This window comes from Xenopus tropicalis, chromosome 2, assembly GCF_000004195.4.
Source record: "Xenopus tropicalis strain Nigerian chromosome 2, UCB_Xtro_10.0, whole genome shotgun sequence".
Lineage (NCBI taxonomy): Eukaryota > Metazoa > Chordata > Amphibia > Anura > Pipidae > Xenopus > Xenopus tropicalis.
In genome coordinates this window covers 153,164,806-153,187,557 of record NC_030678.2, presented here as the reverse complement: position 1 = coordinate 153,187,557, position 22,752 = coordinate 153,164,806, and the positions used below count along the sequence as shown (strand labels likewise).

General features: G+C 37.9%; 1 protein-coding gene across 5 annotated transcripts in view; it reads left to right on the top strand.

The window, feature by feature from the left end:
• The window catches only part of brca2 (BRCA2, DNA repair associated), a 28,603-nt gene that overhangs the window by 4,740 nt on the left and 1,111 nt on the right, over positions 1-22,752 (top strand). For 2 of the 5 annotated variants that reach the window (XM_031897235.1, XM_031897234.1), the window contains exons 7-27: positions 508-610; positions 1,000-1,040; positions 2,442-2,538; positions 2,950-3,009; positions 3,617-4,624; positions 5,032-9,576; positions 10,376-10,474; positions 10,828-10,897; positions 12,696-13,042; positions 13,685-13,875; positions 14,160-14,347; positions 15,240-15,410; positions 16,005-16,362; positions 16,670-16,825; positions 17,600-17,744; positions 18,872-18,996; positions 20,145-20,346; positions 21,318-21,484; positions 21,562-21,700; positions 22,190-22,446; positions 22,553-22,693. In XM_031897235.1, coding sequence (XP_031753095.1) covers positions 508-610; positions 1,000-1,040; positions 2,442-2,538; positions 2,950-3,009; positions 3,617-4,624; positions 5,032-9,576; positions 10,376-10,474; positions 10,828-10,897; positions 12,696-13,042; positions 13,685-13,875; positions 14,160-14,347; positions 15,240-15,410; positions 16,005-16,362; positions 16,670-16,825; positions 17,600-17,744; positions 18,872-18,996; positions 20,145-20,346; positions 21,318-21,484; positions 21,562-21,700; positions 22,190-22,446; positions 22,553-22,693 — 8,610 coding nt within the window. The remainder of the gene's footprint in view (positions 1-507; positions 611-999; positions 1,041-2,441; positions 2,539-2,949; positions 3,010-3,616; positions 4,625-5,031; positions 9,577-10,375; positions 10,475-10,827; positions 10,898-12,695; positions 13,043-13,684; positions 13,876-14,159; positions 14,348-15,239; positions 15,411-16,004; positions 16,363-16,669; positions 16,826-17,599; positions 17,745-18,871; positions 18,997-20,144; positions 20,347-21,317; positions 21,485-21,561; positions 21,701-22,189; positions 22,447-22,552; positions 22,694-22,752) is intronic. The other 3 variants (XM_031897236.1, XM_031897237.1, XM_018091730.2) reach the window with 3 other exon arrangements.

Below are 22,752 nucleotides of genomic sequence, written 5' to 3'. Positions count from 1 at the left end.
ATTGAGCCTCATTTATTTTTCATGATAAATGACTTCCATGATGATCATGTGAAATGTTCTTTGTTTGTACTGGGTATTCTTTCATTTAATCTTGTAAGAATGTATTAAGAGTATTAATATGCATATTTTGGGCAGTCCAAGCCAATTCTTCTTTGTGAGGGTTCAGTCGCAGCACTGATCTATAACATCCAATCCATTTGGTATATCCCATAAAAGACAATCATTTAATTCAGATCTGAGGGGGTCTTGTCTTGAGGGGTTCTTTAGTAGAGAAATCAGTACTAAAAAGAAATAAAATGCTTCTAGGACCTTTTAACTTTGTCTGATTGACTTAGTATTATAAAAAAAAAAACCTTTTTTAGGACACTGAAATAGGCAAATGTTGTCTTTGTATAACTGATTTGTGTATGAAGTACTTCTGGACACAGTTAAATTCTGATTCAAAACATCTATTGTGTGTCTTGTTTTTAAGGGTCCTAATATATTGTGTATGCCTTTTTACCCTAGAACCAAACTGGATGTATTAAAGAAAGTCTAGGTGCAGAGGTGGATCCAGAGATGTCATGGTCTAGTTCACTAGCTACACCTCCTTCCCCAACTGTGATAATTGGCAAGTAACATAAATAAACAGCTATCCATAACAGAAGTGTTTAACCTAACTGGTTGACCATTGTGTGGGTAATGGCACATGAGCTGTTTCACGTGCTTTAAGATGTTTCAAAGTAGGTAAAAACTATGCACATTTTCAGGCAACTATTGCATGACAAGCTGCAATGAAAGCCTACAGGGGGCTGATTAGGGGGACTGCAATGCTACACGTATGCACTGAAAATTACAGTGAAACAACCCTGTATATCATCACCTATGAATAACTGGATGGACAAAATCTGACTTTTTCTGTTTTTATTCAGTTTTGTTTTGCTTTAAAGCAAAGGTAATTTAGCCCCCCCCCTTTTTTTTTTTTTTTTAATAAACTCTTCTGTTTCTTTTGTTATTTAGCACATGCTAATGATCAGCCCAGTGGAAATAAACATGCTGCAGTAAGTATAATATTTTATGAGCTTTCTTTTAACTTATTTTATTTGAATAAAAGAGAGTAATGAGAAACACAATAGGTATTATGCACCCACCTTCCCCAGCGGACCATTTCAGTGTATTTCTGGCACTTAAAATGTAACTTACTTTCACATTTTCAAAACCAATACCATTTGTTACATCAAAAAAACAACCTTGTCTCTCATGAGTTTGAATTGTGCAGGACAATGTCCTTAAAACAGTTCACTTATGCAGCCTTGATCTTTTCATCCCTATAACAGCTTCATTATACACTTGTGCCCTTGATGAAGCCATAAAAGGGTTGAAAAGTTTGGGGAGGTGGGAGCATAATACCTGTTGTTTTTCTCATCCCTTTATTTTATTCAGATAATTTTTTTTCGATGATAAATAATTCTTAACCAGTATAGACTTGCATGACAAATAATATTTCACATTTCTTAAGCTAATAGCAAAGGTTGTCTTGGCTGGCAGAAAATTCAGATTTTATACCTTAGAAGTGTGCACCTTCACAAGAGAGGTCATGTGTGACATAAGCCTAAGAAAAGTATTCTTTGTAATGCAAGTCAATGTACTCATACTCCAACAAACACAGATATGCTACTCTCTCTTACCCCCACCTTTCAAACTAATATACTTGTTTATAATTCATTTTTATTTATGTAGTACAATAATATATTTTAAATAGACTCACTTTGATCAAATGGACAGTTTTCCAGCAAAATCTTTATATGGAATAAGCTTAATGAATGTTTTCTTATCTGTTTTTTGTTAAAATTCTTTGCTTTTGTTAAAATCCAATACAAATTTAAAATAAAGTATAGTTACAAGCATATCAAAAAATTAATGTTCGTATTAAATAATTGCTTATTCTTGATGTGGGGGTGTAAGTAGAATAAATCCTTGTACCCCGAGCAATGGAAAAAAGTAATATTGTCTGCATTACCTATTACCATTTAGTTACATCTACCAACTTTTCCTCTGATTTTATGTAGTTGGTGTGTGCAATAAAACTCAACTCAAAATGTTTGTGTGCTGGTGTTATACTTTGAGGGCACACATGAACAAACTTTTTTCTGGGCATGTTTACGTTTGGAGAAAGCCAAAGATGTATTTTGTCTACAGCAGGGTATATGGCCTAGTGGCAGAGAGGGTTTGTGGTATAAGGTCATTGGTGGCAGGGTCAGTGTGAATTTTGTAGGGTATCATATGATGGTAAAACCTCATGTAGCATGTTTTCTCATCTTCTGCAGAGGCACCATGAAAATATATAAGTATAGCTGTTCCCCTGTTCTGATTACAATTCTGCAGAAACATTTAGGGCTGCCACATTTTTTATGTGTCCAGTTAACTTAAGCTACAGAATGACGTTTTTTTTTTATTTATAGATTGTACAGAGCCTTTTCCCAAATTGTGAGAATATGGAAGCGAATAATTTGCCACCACCTGAGACGGGCACACAAAATGAAGACCGTCAAATATGTGGTATGTTAGATTACATATGCAAAACTCTGATTTGTTGCATATTTAATAAGATTTTGCCAGACTAACATATAAGGATGAAGATGTTAACAGGAACCTAGATTCTGGGATGACAGTGCGATCTACTGTACTAAAGCCTTCAAAACATTAACACCCAAAAGGTTACTGATAAGAACAAGTTTTGAGATCTTAAGATCTGCAGTTAGTTGGTATAGGTATGTGTGTATATAAAGTTTATATATACAAGTGTATAGATAGGTCGGTATAAGTATGTGTATATATGCGCACAGGGTTTGCTTGAAGGGGTTGAACTTGAGGACTTTAGTCTTTATTTAACCCAACTTTACCGTGTAGCTAAGTAGCATATGTTGCTCTGTGACTGTATATATGCTGTTGTGTGATTCTAATATACAGGTATGGGATCTGTTATCCAGAAAATTCCGGAAAGGTCATCTTCCATAGACTCCATTATAAGTAAATAATTCTTATTTTTAAAAACTATTTGCTTTTTCTCTGTAATAATAAAACAGTTTCTTGTACTTGATCCCAGATAAAAACCTCCTGCCACATAAAGTGCACACTAATATGATGCCTTTACATTATTATAAACACGTTGTTTAAAGCACCAACGTGTTCTGCAATGCTGTTTATTGGCAGCTATTTTGGGTAATTCTTTTGTTGCTCCAGATTTTCTACAGTGCCTCATGGCACTTCAAAAAGAAGTATATAATGCCAAACACACTAGATTTGAAAAAGTCTAAAAAACTGCCTAAAGCTGGCCATACACGCACCGATAATATCGTACAAAACCTCATTTCGTGCGATATTCGGTGCGTGTATGGCAAGGCACCTGACCAAAATCTGCCTTCAGCGCTGAATCGGCAGAAGGAGGTAGAAATCCTATTGTTTCTACCTCCTTATCTGCCGTTTCAGCCCTGAACAGTGTGTGGCCGATTGTACGATCTTTCGTGCGACCGATGGATGCTTGTTTATAAATTAATGTGATTTGTTTATCTCGTTTTTTTAGTGAACGTGTGACTTGGTTTCTATATATTATTGGATACTGTTTTTTATTTTTCAGCAGGACTAGAAAAGCCAGGTTCATGCAGTGCGAGCAAAACTGTACCAGAAGCGTCTGCCATTTCCTCAAGGGCAGCCTGGAAGAAAACTGTTGCAAATACAGTGAAGGACGAGGAGGTTTCCAGAACTGTGGAAAATGCTCTGGAAGGAATGGAAGATGTCCTCTCAATCTTTTTTGCAAGTGAAAAGACTCCTGGTCTCAGAAAGCTGAAAAATTCTACCCAAGCTAGGAGAAAAGTGGAATCTATTAAGTCTCAGAAGTGCCAAGTTTCATTATTTAAAGCAGAAGAAGGAGAAAGCATTTTGGTCCCTTTAGATGAGCATCATAAATGTGATCATGAGATGCTTATGAAACCTGAACAAGACTACAAAATGAATGCTGTTAACCAAAAAATAGCCAAAGAAACTACTCCATATGAATGGTCACAGCTAAATATATGTGAGTTGGATATAACTCAATCACAGGATAGCACTTTGCATGCAGCAAATCTATGTTGTGAAGATATCACTGTCAACAAAAGTGATACATGTAATATTACTGAAGCCGAAAAGCAGGAGGAAGTCAATGAGCCAAGCACCGACAATGTACTGTCTAATAAAGTTGGCAAAGAAAGCACTTTAAATGTGAATTGTATTAATGCTGATTTGAATAACATGGCTTCATCCTCAAATAACTCTGTTCACTCACTGAATCTTTCTCAATGTGAAAAAATGGATTCTTCTGAAATTTCTAACAGTGAAGTTGGTTGTATAACAAAACTAACAACCCACCCAGCAAAAATAACAACTGGTGAATTAAGTTCAGTAGATGACTGTGCTAAGAAACCCCAGGAAAGAGTAACTATTAGTACTTCATTTTCAACTCTGAAAAAGCAATCGAAGTTTATGTACAGTGTAAACACTGTGTTAACTGGTCATATTGCAAGCAATACCAGCATAGCCACTAGGAGATCATTGAACAGTCATTTAAGTTCTGATGAACCAAAACCTCACATTAAGGAAAATCAAAGTAAGTACTTCCCACTTCCCCTGAAATCTGCAATGTTCTTGCAGCCTGAATTATTTGTGTATTGTTGTAAATAAGTACTGATATTTGGTGGCAGAATTTAATTATCCTTTCCTCTGTTCTGCCTTTTCCTTCTTGACTTGTCCCTTCTTGACTTGTCTCACCATTTTTATTTTCATTTTTAAGACTGAACACATGTAACGTCAATAATCTTTCCCACTTGTGTGTCATCATTTCCAAATGTTCTCTGCTAAATTTAGAAAATGAAAATAAAACAGTTTAATACCTAATATAAGCTGCTGTTTTAAATTGCACAGCTCAGTCCTAGTTATTTCTATCTGACATCTGATGTAGAATTGCCTGTGCCTTGTAATAGTTATCAGACTAAATATCTTATTGCTTTATTTTAGATGAACCAGAATCAAATGCTAAATATTATTCCAACGGCCTGCAGAAACCAGTATTCCTGGAAAAGGAGAATGATAATAAGGGAATTTCTTTATGTAAAACTATCTCAGACGGTCAAAACACTTCAGAAGGTGCCAGGGCTCCAGACTATTTTGAGGAACGTGTTCCTGAAACAAAAGATAGATGCAAAGCTACACTAAGCATCAGGGAAAAGGTTGTGGCTACAGCAAATTGTTTTGCAAGAAAACAGCTTGAAACAGATTATCCAGAGGATGCCTCAGCACAACATGAGGCACTTCAGTTCCATGCTAAGCAATATGTGTCATGCTCAATGCTAAATTCTAATGTGTCCAATGACATGCAAATAAAGCCTCAAGTGTTAACTCAGGCATGCGATTTTAGGAGCAGCGCAGAAAATCTTGTTGAAAAAACAAAAAATCAATTAAGGCGGAATGAAGATCAATCATTTTCATCAACTGGCATAGGGAAAAAGCCAGCTAGTGGTGAAAAATTAGTAGGTGACTGTAATGAGGGCTCATTCCTTCATGTGAAGCAAGAAATAAGTGCTGCTCAGGCATTGGTAGGTAATGGTTACGAAACCAGAGACACTCCTGATGTCACTAGTGATCATACAAGGAGTGTTATTTCCAACCATGGAAAGTCTCTGTGGGAGGAGGAGACAGCACTGACTGAATTACCAGTCCCAGAAATTCTGAGTAAAACTTTCAAGGGCTTTAAAACGGCATCTAATAAAAAAATACATATTTCAGATAAAAATATTGTAAAAGGTTGTGACTTGTTCAAAGAAATTGAGTTTGGCATTGGTGACGCTAAGCCCTGCAATGAAGAAAACAAAGAGCCCTTAAAGAAAACTCCCTTTGATGTTCCTGGGTATGAAACAAATTTAAAAGGATTCAAAACTGCATCCAATAAAGAAATAAATGTATCAGAAAACAAATTTGCTAAAGGTAGACTGCTGTTTAAAGACATCGAAGAGGAAAGCGGTCAAACTACAGCTATAATGGCAAAAGATAATGAGCTGTTCATTAAGCCTGCATCCAGCAATAAGCCTGACATATTTAAGAGTACATGTATAAAAGGAATGAATCCATCTGAGAACCTAGACAGTATGCCCCCCAAAAAAGGAGACGTGCAGCAGAGTGCAGGTTTAAAACATTCAGATCAAATTGACGTTTTTGGTTTCGATGATCCTCCTGCAAAAGGAAATGTTCAAACATTAGGCTATTTTAATATGTCTGCTTCTGAAACAGACTTCAAAGGATTCAAAACCGCTTCCAATAAAGACATAATTATTTCAGAAAGCACACTTGCTAAAGGTAAACTTATTTTTGAAGATATTGAAGATACAAGATACAGTGAAACAGGAAGGACCATAGATTGTAAAGCAAAAGGTGGTGCGTTGTCCACCAGTAACCTTGTAATGCATAACACCATGTGTAAAAATGAACCAAGTACATCTGAGAACACAAATGATAAAGCACCAAAAAGAGCAAAAGTACAAACACCTATGGCAGAAAATAGTCATTTAAAAGAACCTTCTTCAGACAAAAATGCAATGGATGCTGCAAATCATCAAATGACACTGAAAGCCTCCGCATACAGCCCAAAGGCTGCCTCTTCTGCACTGCCCAGGTACAAAAAGAAACCAATCTCTACCACTAAAACCTCTTTCCAGTTGAATGAACATTTGACTGAAAGCCAGCAAGCTGAAATCTCTGAACTTTCCTCTATTCTAGAAAATGCAGACAGTCAGTTTGATTTTACTCAGTTTAGGAAAGTGCCTTCTGTGACTGAGAAACAAAATTCAACTGAAGGTGGGAGCGAGTCCCAGAACCTTAACAACTCAGATGTCTGGAAGGACGTAGATTTTAATGATAGTTTTGCAGCAGGAAGGGATCATTCTGAGGGAATGGAGGCAATTCCCTCCAGTCCTGGAATAAAAGAATTGCCTTCTGCAGGAGAATGTTGCAGTAAAGAAACACATGATTCTATGCCAGATTTTGTGACCTTGGCACCTAAACAAGGTTTTCTGGTTAAACAAAATGAAAGACTCTTTGCAGGGTTTAATCTTGCTAGTGGCAAGCAAGTTAATATAGACAATGATGTACTAAAAAAAGCTGCTGAACTGTTCAATGATATAGATAATGATAAAGAATTGCTCAGCCACGCCAAAGAAGAAAGCAGAAAAAGCAATATAAAACACTCTTCTAAATTAATAAATAATGAAAATTGTGGAAAGACAGAACACACATCTGAGCATTTGGTATGTCAAAGTAATGTTTCATTACCATTCATAAAAACATTGGGCAAGAATGCTACAATACTAGTGAGTGGTAATGAAAAAAGCCAGAATCAAGAATTACAGCTGGATTGTTTAAAATGTGAAAGTACTGATGTAAAGCATACACCACAAAAGGAAACAATCAATGACAACTCAAAGTGTAATGAATCCTCTCTTTCTGAGCTTTCCATGAAAGGTTTTCAGACTGCCAGTGGGAGAAACATTATGATGTCCGAGTCTTCAATCCAGAAAGCCAGAAACATATTTGCAGAGGAACATGAAGACAGTTTTACATTGCGCTGTAATATTCAAAATACAATACAAATACCACAGCCTGTAAATGAACCGACCCAATTCCCATATGTTAATTTGGGGCCAAAACCCACAACGACATCAGGATGGCAAGAAAAAAATATTCTGAGAAGAAGTACAGAAAAAGGTTTCATGCCGGGTTTTTGCACTGCCGGTGGTAAAAAGGTTTCTGTTTCCGACGACTCTCTAGCTAAAGCACATAAACTTTTCCAGGAGGAATGTACCTTTAGCAAGGAAGGGAAATTGGATGAGGTGAAACAAAATAAATTAATGAACTCTGAGCCATTGTCTCTTCTCACTTGTGAGTCAGTCCTGAAACAGAGTGACGGATTCATTGAAGATATTTCAACTTCTAGAAATGCTTTGGAAATCAGACCAGAGCTTTATCCGGAGGGCATGTGTAGTAATAGGGCATCTAATGGAAGTGGAAACAATAGTGAATTTACAGCTGGGGAAGGCATATCAATAAATATCAACCAATCATCGCTGCTTACAACAGGCAACGTTTTAAAAAATTTGCCGTCTGAAAGTAGTGGCCATGATGTGTATTCAGTAACTGAGCATCTAAGCACTGTGGTTAAAGTCAAAAGATACAATGATTCAGGTCATTTTGTAAATCAAAATTTAGCTGAATGTAATGATAACCATGTCCTTAGCACTCAAAAAAATACTGCAAATATAAGCAACAGAAACGAGGACTGTACATCCCTGGCACCTCTCTCTTTCAGCACAGCCAGTGGGAAATCCGTCACAGTGTCTCATGATTCTCTTCAAAAAGCAAGACTGATGCTTTCTGAAGCAGCTAATGATGTTACAGTAGATACTAGTAAGCAAGAGGCGGCTTATATTACGCCAGCCATTCGAAAAACAGAAGCAGAAAAAGAGCAGAACACTGTTGATGATTCTGATAGAGTTAATGCAAATACATTTTCATTTTCTACTGCAAGCGGTAAAAAGGTCAACATAAGCGGAAATTCTTTAAAGCAGGTCAGAGCTGTCTGCCTATCCTCTGACCCAAAAGAAACATCAGCGGCTCTGTTTAATGTTGAAAAAAGTGTTTTTAATGAAGATGTTAAGGATGTATCTTTGCTTCAGCCCAATGTTACCATGCCGAAGGCTGTGTCGTTTAGTACTGCAAGTGGCAAGACGGTGCAGTTGTCAGACGAGTCTTTGAAGAAAGCTAGGGTGATTTTTTCTGAAATAGATACTTGTCCGTTGATGCAACAGCAGACTAATGAAAGCACTGTTGAAGAGATAGTAATAGGAGGAGGAATGACAAAATCAAAACAGATGCCATTAACAACAGAAAAAGTCGAAACAACTAGAAAAAATAATGGTACTTTTGGCTTTAATACCGCAAGCGGAAAGCAGGTCTCTGTGTCTGAAAGTGCGCTGCAGAAAGTCAAAGATATCTTTCAAGAATTTGATGATCCCGACAATTATGAACAAAATAAATCACTCGTAAGACTGCCTGTTTCATCAAAAATAAAAGAATCAACTCCAGGAACAAAAAGACTGGTGCAAACTGCAGGGTCCTCTTATAAAAATGATAATTTGCAATGTAAAGCAGGGAATCTTCGTACTTTTCAGGATAAGCAAGCTGGCAAGAAGTCACTTACATATTCAGAAGCAGCCATAAGCCCCATTATAACAACTGTCCCTGGAAATCAATTAACGCCCATCCAGTTGGTAAAAGTCTCAACCAACACATCAGCATTGGCTAATAAAACCAAACCCGATTTATATGTCGCAACAGCCCAGAACACACCACAAAATGATTTTGAAATAGAAGCAGCAGAAAGTGCTAGAGCTTTCTTGGAAGATGATGACCTGACAGATATGGGATCAGCTGCCCATGAAACATACTTGTATCTCAACCAGACCTCAAATACAAGAACTGGGAAGAGATCAAGAACAGAAGGGCCGACACCTGGTATGTAACGAAACACTGTTTCTTCATTCTTACTCAAAAGGGAATAAAACATAAACATATTTTGCAGTTTATTTTTAAAAATATGCTCTATGTGTATGTAAAGCAGTACCATTGAAAAACTACTTTTGGGTCATACATGGTTTCAGTATGTTGACTTTTGACTAAACCTAGATACAGTTGACTTATTAAGGGGAAATATGCAAATGAAAGATATACAAATTAATTGTAGTTTTTTTATATTTTTATAAGTTACTACCGCCCAGCACCCCTCTTTTGGAGCCACCTTGCCACCTGTTTGCATTTTTCACTTTAGTGATATGGCTTATTGCTGTATTCTTCAAAATGCCTGAAACTGTCGCTGTTGTCTCCCATTCATTGAATGAGAAACATGAAAACCTTGGTACTTTTCAGGCACCAAAACATGTAAACCCGTGTATGAACCCAGGCCAACCCAGTATCTCTGGGTGCAGACACAATATAGAGCAGATCACAATGGAAGGGGTTTTTCTTAGCCCCATGTAGCAATAGCCTTATTCTTACAACATTTAGCCAAGGTAAAACATTGGAAAGCAATCACTTGTGTAACATTTTCCTAAAAGAGCATTTATTTTGTCACTTGCATTGTAGCAGACTGTGTACCTTGTGACTAGTAATGGCTATGGTTGGTATTAATAATAATGAAACCTGTAGCATTACCTAGTGAACCAGGTAGTTGATGGTAAGCTGTAAATAGTAGTTATAAGAGTGTACTATAGTAAGTGCTGCCTATAATGCATTATTGCAATCTTATCAAATGCAGGAGAGCCACCAATCAAAAGACGGCTTTTACCAGAATTTGATTGCACAACAGACACTCGGCAACAAACGGGGATTTTAAAGCCTTTGATCAGCACTCCAGGTTGTATTTATTTATTGGCTAATAAATATGCAGAGTTAGACCATTTACAACTGTACCATTGTACTGTGTTAATGCCCATCTTCTTCCATGTAGTGAGATGATTCACTATGATTCTACATCTTTGGTGGATGGGTTTTAGTAACATGAAGATGGCATAGATAAATCAGAGGAGCCCATGTACAGAATGGGGGTTATAATAATATAATTCATGCTAACCTTTTAGACACATAACTTTTACATTGACTGATAATCGTCATGTATGTATATTTTTATGTTAGTTTTAAAAAAAAAAAAAAAAACGTAACTTTTTTTTTTTTAAAAAGTAATTGTCATTTTAATTACTTGTGTCTTAGACATGATGCGAGACAGGCGAAGGTTTTTGTACACCCTTCCCTTGAAGCCATCAACTTGTAATCCTGAAAGGTAAATATAAATATGATGTTTGGTATTGGATTGTATTGTTTATTCATACTGACAGATAAGATCCCTTTTTATGTTGCTTTTTGTGCTTATCACACCTGCCCTGTCCCTGTGTAGCTCCCTTGTTTGCAGTAGGAAAGTTCTGTCCCCATTTATGAGATGCAAGTTATGTTAAAGCAAGAAAAAAACCTGCATCTGAGGTAACCCCAATACAAAGTGAAACTCCAGTAGAGTTGCATGCTACAAAGTTGCAGCTGTTGGCTGCCATTTGACATTGTGGGAACATTTGACCAGTATATTTCCTATTTCCCATATAATCTAATACTGGCACAAGCAGAATGTAAGAGAGGCTTATATAGTTGTGCCCCTTCTTTAGGGAAGATTTAAGCACAAAAACTAATACTCCCTCATGTGTGCCTGCACCCAGGTTTACGCAGTGCCTGTCAGACACACCAACAATCAGGCCTGCAAGTATCGGCCCCGTGTGGAAGTACCCTAAGGGCAGGGGCGCACATAGCAGATTGTCCACTTTCCTCTGTCTGCATTTTGTATACAGGCACAGAAAAACAGATCCGCTTTTCTGCGCTCACTCCAGGATCAGCGTTGGCAAAACATATTGGAAATTGAACTGCCTGCTACATGTGCCCCTGCCTTTAGGGAGACAGTATAAAGATAGATCAGTATACTTAACATACCAGGCTATGGTCTCATGGAAAATCCAAAATATTACATGTAGGGCAATATTTGCAGTCCCTAAAATAAGACATGAGTCTTCTTGAACAAGCAAATACCCATGCCTATGATAAGTTACTTTATTAAAAATAATTGGAAAAATGTTTTGAAATCTGACTCACTTCTGTTCTAAACAGGGATGGTTAATGGAAATATGGTGCTTTTAGCTCATCAGGATTGAACTTGACAGATATATAATTTAGGCCTCAGTTAATATGAGATGGTGAAGTCATAATAAATAGCTGTTTAGATAAACTAATGTATGGAAGGCCCCAAAAACAAAAATCTTGTTTTATTTTTGTGCAAGGTTTTTAAAGCAAGCATACACTTTGGGACAGTAGGCAGCCCAATATTCCTGCTTGTTTAGCTTTGGCTGCATTAATGTTAAGACCTCTGTTGACTGCATTGCTGTCAGTTAGTTATTGAGCTTTTGTTGACATGTGAAACACTTGCAAGGGTAACTGAAAATGCATTTTCATATGTTTTCTATAACTAAAGCAAAGCATTTAATCTCCAAAATTGCATTTGTTTCTATAACATAACATTTTATTTTTTGGTGACCTGCAGCTATGTTTAAACAGCCACTATATGCTAAATTATTTTCTCTTAAGTTGTGCTTTAGACACGGGAAGACTGATTTAGTCTGATGGTGTCTTTTGTTCATGTTCAGCTAATACCTGTATTAGGTTTATAGCACTCAACCCATTTTGACATCTGCAGTCTGTATAGTGGAAAAAACCCTGCAGTCAAACATCAACTTGCTTCACATTCCAAAATGCAAACACTGGTAATATCAGGGAGGGATAGCTCGGGAACACTCACTTTGCAGTTCACCCTGAGCTACATAATACTCACTTTGCTACCTACTTTGGATGGCTGTATCCTAACGACTTGAGACAACATAGTTAGTCACTGGCCATACACCTTACTGGCTACTTATGAAGTATTTCCCATAATATATGTGGTTTCAGAGCTAATGAAAAATAAATGATCTAGACTTAAGGATAGTAATTCTGCATACAGTTAATAATCAATATTCATTAAACAAGCAACTTTTTACCTTTTCTAGTGCTTTACGTCAAGTCACGTGCATTCCTACACAAGCCCATCTCCATTCTAAAGTCAAAATCTTCCACCAGTCTCTACCCATCAAGTCACCAGATGTTGCATCTGATTCAACTTCTAAATCGTATAGCCCCACTGCTGCAAAAGAGACCATAAACTGCTCATCTGCATCTAAAATACCTGCAAAGAAATTTGTGCCTCCTTTTAAAAAGACTGTGGCGACCTTGGCAGACAACCAGTCAAACAGTGTACAAAATGGCAGTTCGGATGGGCTTATCGAGAGCATTGTTTATCCAAAAGAAGACAAAGTTGAAACCATATGTTCTTCAAAAGATCAATTTGATGACTCAGGTATTATATATATATATTTATACTTTGAGACATGGGAAAATGCAAAGAAAGGCAATTTTTCTTTAATTTCAGGGGGACACAGGCACTGGAGGGTTAGCTTCACTTCAGTGCCTGTGTCCCCCTTTCAATGAAGAGAGAAATTACTTTTACAGGTAAAGGTGGCCACACACGTGGCGATTGTAGATCTTACAATCTGCCACTAACTGTTCAGGACTGAAATGGCAGATAAGGAGGTAGAAACAATGGGATTTCTACCTCCTTCTGCCGATTCAGCCCTGACGGCAGATTTTGCTCAGGCGCCTTCTATGGCGCCTGATCAAAATCTTTTAACCGGCCCGATCGGTGAGTCGATATCAGCAGCCTCCTGCGATATCGGTCGACTCACCAACTTGCCATACACGCACCGAATATATCAGTGCGTGTATGGCCAGCTTTAGTAACAAAAATCCCTTTCTCTTTCATTTCAGAGGGACACAGGCACTGAAGTTGAAGTTAACACTTCAGTGCCTGTGCCCCCCTTTCAATGAAGAGAGAAAAGAATTTTACAGGTAAGTAACAAAGATCCCTCTTTTAAGCCTTTATTTCACTGCCACCCGTAGGGTATTGCTTATTGACCTGGAACTTTTTTTTTTCTCCCTAAAGATATTTTACAAATGACTTCAAATCTTCGATGTAGCAAAGACCTGCAGGAAATGAGAATTCGGAAAAAGCTAAGGCAAAAGATTAAACCGCATCCAGGCTCACTGTATCGTCTGAAAATGTCACATGTGAAGAGAATTTCACTTCAATCTGCAGTGGCAGAAAGGTGTCCCACTCTGTATTCAAGGGAACAGGTAACGTGCGGTATCCGTTTATTGGTATCTGTGGAGAATGTGATTGAAATGTCAGCTTCTCACCCAGTCACTTTCCACATTTGTCTTGAAAAATGGCGGTGTATGTAGAAGCTGTATGTTCCTTCCTTCCTCCCTCCCACACTTATTTCTTATCATTGTGTACAAACTGTGGCAGCCACATTTTCTTGCTTAATGCGCTGAGCCTGAATTTTGTTTGTATGCAATTACTGTCAGTGGCACAATTACGATAAAAAAAAAAAATGCTGTCTCCTCTGCCTGTTTAGTTATACAGATATGGCATTGTGAAGAACCATATTGGAGTCAGCAGCGAGAACGCATTGTCCTTCCAGTTCCACTGTTCAAATTATTTCACAAAAGAACTTCTTCTTTCTGGAAATGGTGTGCAGTTGGCAGATGGAGGTTGGCTTATTCCCACTGAACAAGGCAACGCAGGCAAAGAAGAGATATACAGGTATTTATTTAAAAGTGGTAAGTTTGCAACAGAAACGCTACTATAGTTTATATAAATGAACTGCTATGTCAACACGGGGGCAGCCATTGAAGCTGGGAAAAAGGAGAAAAGGCACAGGCACATAGCAGATAACAAATAAGCTTTGTAGAATATAATGGGGTTTTATCTGTTATCTGCTAAGAAACCTGTGCCTTTTCTCCTGTAAATGGCTGCCCTCATGGCTACACAGAAGCTTTATTATATAAACTATAGTAGTCTTTCTAAGGAAAACACACCAGTTGTACCAGTACAGGGCAGCAATACATTATATATTAATTACATTTATACACTTTCATTTTTTGGTGTTACCGTCCCTTAAAATCACCCATAACTTTGTATGGTATTGTGTGTAAAGATATATATATATATATAGTAGAAAGAGTGCCGCACACACAGGGACTTGATACAAAAGAAAAAGTGGTTTTATTGAAAAAATTCCAACGTTTCAAGCACAATCTGTGCTCTTCCTCAGGGACAAACCAGGTGGTTTGTCCCTGAGGAAGAGCACAGATTGTGCTCGAAACGTTGGAATTTTTTCAATAAAAACACTTTTTCTTTTGTATCAAGTCCCTGTGTGTGCGGCACTCTTTCTACTATATTTTTGTTTTTTGACCTGCACCAAGGGCATTTGGACTTGTATAGGGTGTGCTCCTCCCTGTATACTATATATATATATATATATATAGACAAATATTGATGTTATTCCTCCTACACACACTGAAGTGATCTAATTCTCTTAAAGGTAAAGTTACAACTTAAATATTGTAAACCATTAAAAACATTTCTGGGTTTCTGTGTAACTTTTCACTTTTGCTATGTATTTTCCTATGTTTCCTTTTTCTCATTTGTACAGAGCGTTTTGTGACACTCCTGGTGTGGATCCAAAATTAATTTCAGCTGAATGGGTTCATAACCACTACCGCTGGATTGTATGGAAACTTGCTGCAATGGAAGTCAGGTTCCCAAAGACATTTGCTTGCAGATGCCTTACACCAGAACGTGTGCTTTTACAGTTAAAGTACAGGTCTGTATAGCAGGGAAACCTTTATATTTCTCTCTGTTACATAATCAAGTAGAATGTAAACCCTTCCAGGGTAGGTGAAAGAGTGCTTGAGGGTGGTTTGTATATATATTCCACTATCTGGTTTAGCCTAGGTTGGACTATTGCCTTGATTGGTTGGAGATTTGTGTATAACGTTGGCTAAAGCAAACTAATCACATTTCTGTTTTATTTATGAGAACTTGCCAATCAGTGGGTTATAGTTCAAGTTTTCATGTTCCGCTTTTCAAGATTTATGTTTTAACAAACATAAGACTATAAGTTTCATCTCTCCAGCTCTGATCTACCGAGGTACTATAGAAAGTTAACGGAAGTGGATATTTTAAAATGTTATTTAATTTTGGCTGTAATATGAAAATCTTGAGCCTTGGAATATGGAAATAGCTGACTGGAAAACTGAAAGAGGATTCCGTTGTCATTTACTTTCACAACAAAGTGCAAGTAATTCCTCATAACATCAATAATTAAATCAACATTTTCTGTTTTATTTAAGGTAAATGTTTCCCACAGCAGTCTCCTATAATAACGTAACCTGAAATGATTGTATTTTCTTTCCAGATATGATGTGGAAATTGATAAGAGTCAGAGATCCGCCATCAAAAAGATCATGGAGAGAGATGACTCCCCAGCTAAAACGCTGGTACTGTGCATTGCCAAGATCATTTCCCAGGGCACTCGCCTGCCCAATGCATGTAGTAATAAAACCGAACCCGCTGACTCTAAGGAAAGTTCTGCAGTAATAGAGGTGACAGATAGTTGGTATGGTATCAAGGTTCTGCTTGATCCGTGTCTCACTGCTCTCTTACACAAAGGAAGGCTTTTTATTGGTCAGAAGCTAATTGTTCATGGAGCGGAACTTATTGGCTCAGATGATGCCTGCTCTCCCCTTGAAGCGCCAGAATCTCTTATGTTGAAGGTAATGTTACTAAGAAGGAACTTAATTCTCTGCTAATTTGAGACTACATTTTAAATGCAAAGTAACTGCATTGTCAAATTCAGCTTAAAATACTATTTGTGCTTCTCACTGCCACCTTTTTTGTACTTTTTGTACATCTACACTCTTGTTGTTTAGTTATTGATTTAAATGAAGTAAAATAATCTCTATATCTGCTGAGTCATGCATATTTTATATGGGGCAGTCTCCTTTTATGATAACGATGGTTTTCGATAATCTATAATTTATGAGCCCATCTGTAGATATTAACTTTGTAGCCTTCTCCTAGATTGCAGCTAACAGCACTCGGCCTGTTCGATGGCATACCAAACTTGGATATTTCAAGGATCCCAGACCATTCTGTCTCCATTTATCATCACTGTTAAGTGAAGGAGGTGTGGTGGGGTGTGTCGATGTAGTAATACAAAGAATCTATCCCATGCAGGTAAGAGGCAGAGCCATTTTAAATGAAATGTTCACTTTCAGGGGCTATACACACAGAAAAAAATTGGTGCTGGCCCACCAAATGTGACCTTTATACATGTATTATGGATATTGGTTGGTTCAAGGATTAGAAAGGTTCAAAAATTATATCTGCCAATGGACCATGTCAGTGTATGGTGCAGATGAGGAAGTGAAAAGGAGCTGCAGCTCCTCTTTACTTCCTGCTCTTCCAATCTGTTGTGTGCTCTGCATAAACAATAGAGCTATAGGAAGGCTTCCCTTCTGTGTGTGGCCCCACATATGCTCTCTGTCCTATTGACCCTTGGTATAGTAGTCTGAATTCAAATCCTGTAATTTAAAGAGACCAAAAATTAAAAAAAAAAATAAAGGGTCATCTTATATTTTGTTTTGAAGCCCCTTTAGGTGAATGTGATATTGCTTTTTAGTATGTTCAACTATCTGTGTGCCTCTGAGTTCAACATCATCAGGACCCTAATATGCCCCCCCCCCCCCCCCATTTAGTTCTAAGCATTCTGTAACCCATATAAAAAGCAACCTTATACATGTATATAGTCACAGAAAGCCTCGGTTGTTTACATGCACTGGCATTCCACATTTGTATATTAGCAGATATATAGAGAGAATATGCCATCTGGATCAAGTTTCTCTGGTCAGCTGCATGGAATCAATTCAGTGTATAGCAGTTTGTTAAAAAATGTATACCAAAGGGCAAACCTTTGTAATAACTGACTTTCCTACCTCTCCCTTCCTTCAGTGGATGGAAAAAATGGCAAATGGACTGTATGTGTTTCGCAATGATCGAGCAGAGGAAAGAGAAGCAGAAAAGCATTCAGCAAATCAACAAAAAAAGCTTGAAATGCTCTTTTCAAAAATACAAGCTGAATTTGAACAGCGGGAAGGTTGGCACTTTGGTTCTTTAAATAAACTGGCTTTGCAGAGAACGTAATGTACAGAGCTTATAGCACATAACAAAAGAGCAAGTCACATTGGAAGCATTCATCCTGACTCATAGCAGCATGATAAGTGGGAAGTTGGTGCGTTAACAGTTTTGGGAAAGAAAAATGCTAGATAAAGTCTAGAAAGGATGCATAACTAAAGGAAGGTTTCACAGGGAATATGAGATCTGATGAAAAGAGGGTTGGAGTGTATATTTGTTAGCTGATTCCTTTTGCTTTAAGGAGCATAACAAATTAGTAAGCAAAAAAAGCTGCACATTGTTTTGTGTTTCTTTAGTAGGCACAGGCACATTCCCTGCCCATGCTCTGTGCTGCTGTCACTTACCTGAGCTTAGGGACCCACTCACAATATACTGTATATATAGAAATGTCACTATACAAAGATAATTAGTCATTGATACAGAGTCACATTACATGTATAGCACTGCATCATCCCTCCTCAACCCCATTTTCTCTGATAATTTTAAACAACCCATAAGCTTAGCTTCTCAACAGCTGCCTAGAGCACACTGAGCATGTGCAGTGTCACTGCATTCAAAAGATGGCATTACAAGATGCCAGGCATTGAGGTCCTCTGGACAATCTTGAAAGTATGGGTCATTACTTTTTTGGGTTCTACAACTCTGCAGGTATAGAGACTTTATTATATAAAATGCAGCATTTCTAGTCATATTCATTTACAGCTCTCTTTAAAGGTCACTGCCACACAGGAGGGATTCCGCTGCCTCATTGCATTGGCCCAGGTGCAGGCCCATGGAGCAGATTTTGGCACATAACTGCTTGAATATACAGTTTTGCACTGAAATCCACTTTGTGTGCCCGCACCAGGCCAGTGCAATGGCTTCAGAGCAGGCACATCAATAAGCTTTTTGTATTGTAGGGTGGATTTTTATCTGTAAGCCGAGAATCCATCCCGTGTGACAGTGCCTTTTTGGTCAGCAACTAATATAAATGTAAAGTATACCTATCCATATACTTTAAAATAGGGCAGCAAGATGGCAGCATTCGTTTGCAAGGTGTAAGGAACTTGTAGGGTCATTAATAACATGCTCACAATTATTTCGTTCCAGTAACATGCAACAGAAGAAAGGGACTCAGGCGGCGGTCATTAAATGCACAACAAATGCAGACCCTTCAGGATGGGGCTGAAATCTATGAAGCCATTCAGAACGAATCTGACCCTGGGTATCTGGAGGTAAGCTAATACTGGCCTTAAATAGGCTAAGCTTCAGCTTTCCCTATATAACTTTTAATTGATATCCTTATAAATGATGTTTAGTGATGCATTCAGTTTGAAATGTGTGTGTATAAGGAATAATGCACCTTGCTTTTAGTACTCAGCATGTAGCCTTGATATGGTCATAGTACTCTTTAGTTACTTCTGATACTTTTGTACAGTATTTACAATAAGATTTATGTAATTCCCAGTGTTACTATAGGAGCAAGCCTTCCAATTGCTAACTTGTACAAATAACAGTTCTTTAAGACACAAAAAGAGATGTTACATCTATATAAACTTTAAAATGCATAGTTCACCTTTAAAGATCATTTTATTTTTTATGGTTGGTTTTTTAACGATTTAGCTTTTTGTTCAGCAGGCTTAGCTTTAATTCCAGCAGCTGCCTAGTTAGTAGTCCAATTTATACTAACAACCAGGCAGTGGTTCAGATGACTGTAAGGTGACTAAGAGAGGGCCTAAACAGAAATACACTGTACATAATAAAATGGCAGCCATTCAGAGCAATAGTTTTTTTTACAACCAGGGTTAGTGTCCTCCAGCCAACAGATATCATTTTATAGTGCAAGATAAAAAGAGGCGGAAGAGGATGGCAAATAATTTCAAAAACTATCTTTTAAAAAAAAATGAAGGCAAATTTAAAACTATGAATAAGACATTCATATTAAAAGTTAACCTAAAGATGAACAACCTCTTTAAGTCCACGTGCACATTTGGGTAGATGGTTGGGGAAATAAAATATGATTGCATATTTATTTGGATATTACATATCATGCTGTGCATCTCTGTGCAGAAGGCACTGTGCCCACTTTGTGTTATGAATCTAGGGTGGGTTATATGAAGTTCATTGGGAGTGCTCTCATGCATACTGCTCCTTTTTATTTTACTGTCCTTTATCATCTTATATCTCTTAGCTTGAGTAAGCTGTGTATTATAGGCTTATAAGAAAAGTATCCCTATGTTTTATCCACAATTTATTTTACTTGCATTTTAGTGGAAAGTTTCTAGGTTAAAACCTGTTGCAACCTTTGTGAGGCTGATGAAATTACTATATAAACCCGTAATGTATGTCTTAAGTATGATTTGTGTTTTTGTTTCATTGCTAGTCGTACTTAAGTGCTGAGCAGCTGAAAGCCCTCAATCACCACAGGCAACTTTTAAACGATAAGAAGCAAGCACTGATCCAAGCTGAATTCAGAAAAGCCATTGAATGCAGTGAGCAGGATGCAAATGGCTGTACAAGGAGGGATGTCACTCCTGTATGGAAATTACGCATTGCAGATTACAGAAATTATGAAACAGATGCAGGTCAGTCTTTATGTATATTTTTGTAAAAACAGTATTTTCAGTTCTTTGTAATAATCTATAAATATGCCTACCGGTTCTCCCTGCATAGTAAATACTTCTGAATTTTCCTGGCAACACAGAGCTCATAAAATTGCTAAAAGCTCATTTGCATTCCTTATAGTGGTAGGACATAAATGCTGGTTCCCCCTGAAAGCTGCCTTTTTTTGGTAAAGGTATTGTTTTCTTCGTGTTTTTCCTTAAAATCACCCTTAAAGGAGAAGGAAAGGCTAATAGAGTTAATCTCAAGCTGCAGGCATACCTTCAGTTCTCTCAATAGTGCCCTTAAGTCTCCCCATATTTCTCCCATTCAGATGATCAGAAGCCTCATAGGTAAAAAAAAATGCTGAGCTCTGTAAAGAATATTCCCATAATGCCTCGCTCTTGCACCAAGACCAAGACAGGTGTACATGCTCAGTTTGTAAGACTATGAGGAATCTTCCTGCTGATTGGCTCAGATCCACATTCCTAAGGGCTGGGGAAGGGAGTTCTTAGCATTCTTGAGGGAGGGGGGAGCAGGACAGAGGAGAGAGCTGCATGTCTCTGGCACAGGAAAACAGAGAGACAACAAATCCTGTTTCTTTTGACAGAGAACTCGGATGAGAGTGCATCCACTTCTCTCCATCTTCCTACAAAACGTAGGCAGAAAGAAGCACACCCAATGCATTGCGATTTTAGCTTTAGACCAGTGTTGTGTGTATCTTCTCTGCTTCACTTTACAACTTGTGAAGGGTGCCATCCATCCATGGCTGCACCCGAAAGTGAAGGTTGCTGTGAAAGAATGTGGTTCTGATAGTAGAATTAATAGAGGCGCTAATTAGGGGAAAGGTAACCTTTAGTTTTATTTTGATCACTGTGATTCTTACACCTCAAAACAAGTCCACTTATCAGAATATATTGGGATCAAATGTTGATATTTGTGTCCTAATTTTCAGCATATATACTGAACATTTGGCGTCCGTTACCAGATGTGCTTTCTCTTCTGAAAGAAGGTTGTCGCTATAAAATGTATCATTTGGCAGCATCCACATCAAAAGGAAAGTCATTAGCAGCTGATTTGCAGTTAACAGCTACAAAGAAAACTCGCTTCCAGCAACTTCAGGTATATAATAATGTGTATAATTTGCCTCTAAATGTTTATTAGCCAAAGACACTGACTTCTATGTGGGTTCTTTTTAGCCATCAGAGAGCATTTTGGAGCAGATTTACAGCCCGAGAGAAGTGACGGACTTCAGCAGGTTCCAGGAGCCTTTGTTTAGCGCCCCATATGCAGAGGTTGATCTGGTGGGATTAATCATCTCCATATACAAAAAAACAGGTACGTGGATATTTTGTGAATAATGCAAATGCATTCATCGTTCAACAATACTAATTTTAGTTGTCCTTTTCTGAAATACCTTTTCTGGGGAGCCTGACAGATGAGAAATACATTGACCCTAAGCACTGATAACTGCAGGTCATGCACCTAAGGGGCCATTTTGCTTAGGGGAAAACCTATGGGGACATGCTTTATACTTTATATCTCCGTAGCTATAATTACATTCAGATGGTTGTTATTGTAGTCCTTTGTAAGGCCGTTTACATTCCTGCCTGTTACCAAATGGTCACAACCCATGACCTTTCTGCCTTGCCCCATGCTAGCATTGAGGTATTGAATAGAAATGTGTACAGTAGCATTTTCATTACTATATAATGCTAGTGTACTTAACATAAACCACTCCATAGTGAGGAAGATTTTCATAATTGTACCTTGGAACTAAGAGACATACAAATGGCTCAGAAAAAAACAACTGTATCTTGTTTGCAGGTGCAGCTCCAGTGGTTTATATATCAGATGAATCTCACAATATTGTGGCGCTAAAATTCTGGACAGATCTAGGGCAGCTTGGGCTTGAGGAGATAACCAAGCCACGCACATATATCTCTGCCAGTAATCTTCGCTGGAGATCAGACTGTATCGAGGGGATTCCTACACTGTACGTTGGAGACTTAGCCAACATTTCTTCCAATCCCAAAGAAAGCCATCTGCAGAGGGCAATTCAGAAACTGAAACTTTCTGTACAGGTGAGGATATTGGCACAGCCAGCTGGGAACTCATTCCAAGGGCAACAGATCAATTTACAGTTGTGTTACTATTCTCTCAAGTAATAATAATACATTTCGTACACAGAATGTCCAAGATTTTTGGAATTCATCACAAACCGCACTGATGAAAACCTTGCAGATAAATAGCACAGACACAACGGAGTGCAGTAAGAACCCAACGACACCAACATGGAAGTCAGATGTTTCTGCTAGAAGTGGTTACCTAGTAAGTGCCCAGAGCTGCATCTGTTTGTAGTAAGATTCAGATTGACTCCGTGCAACTTC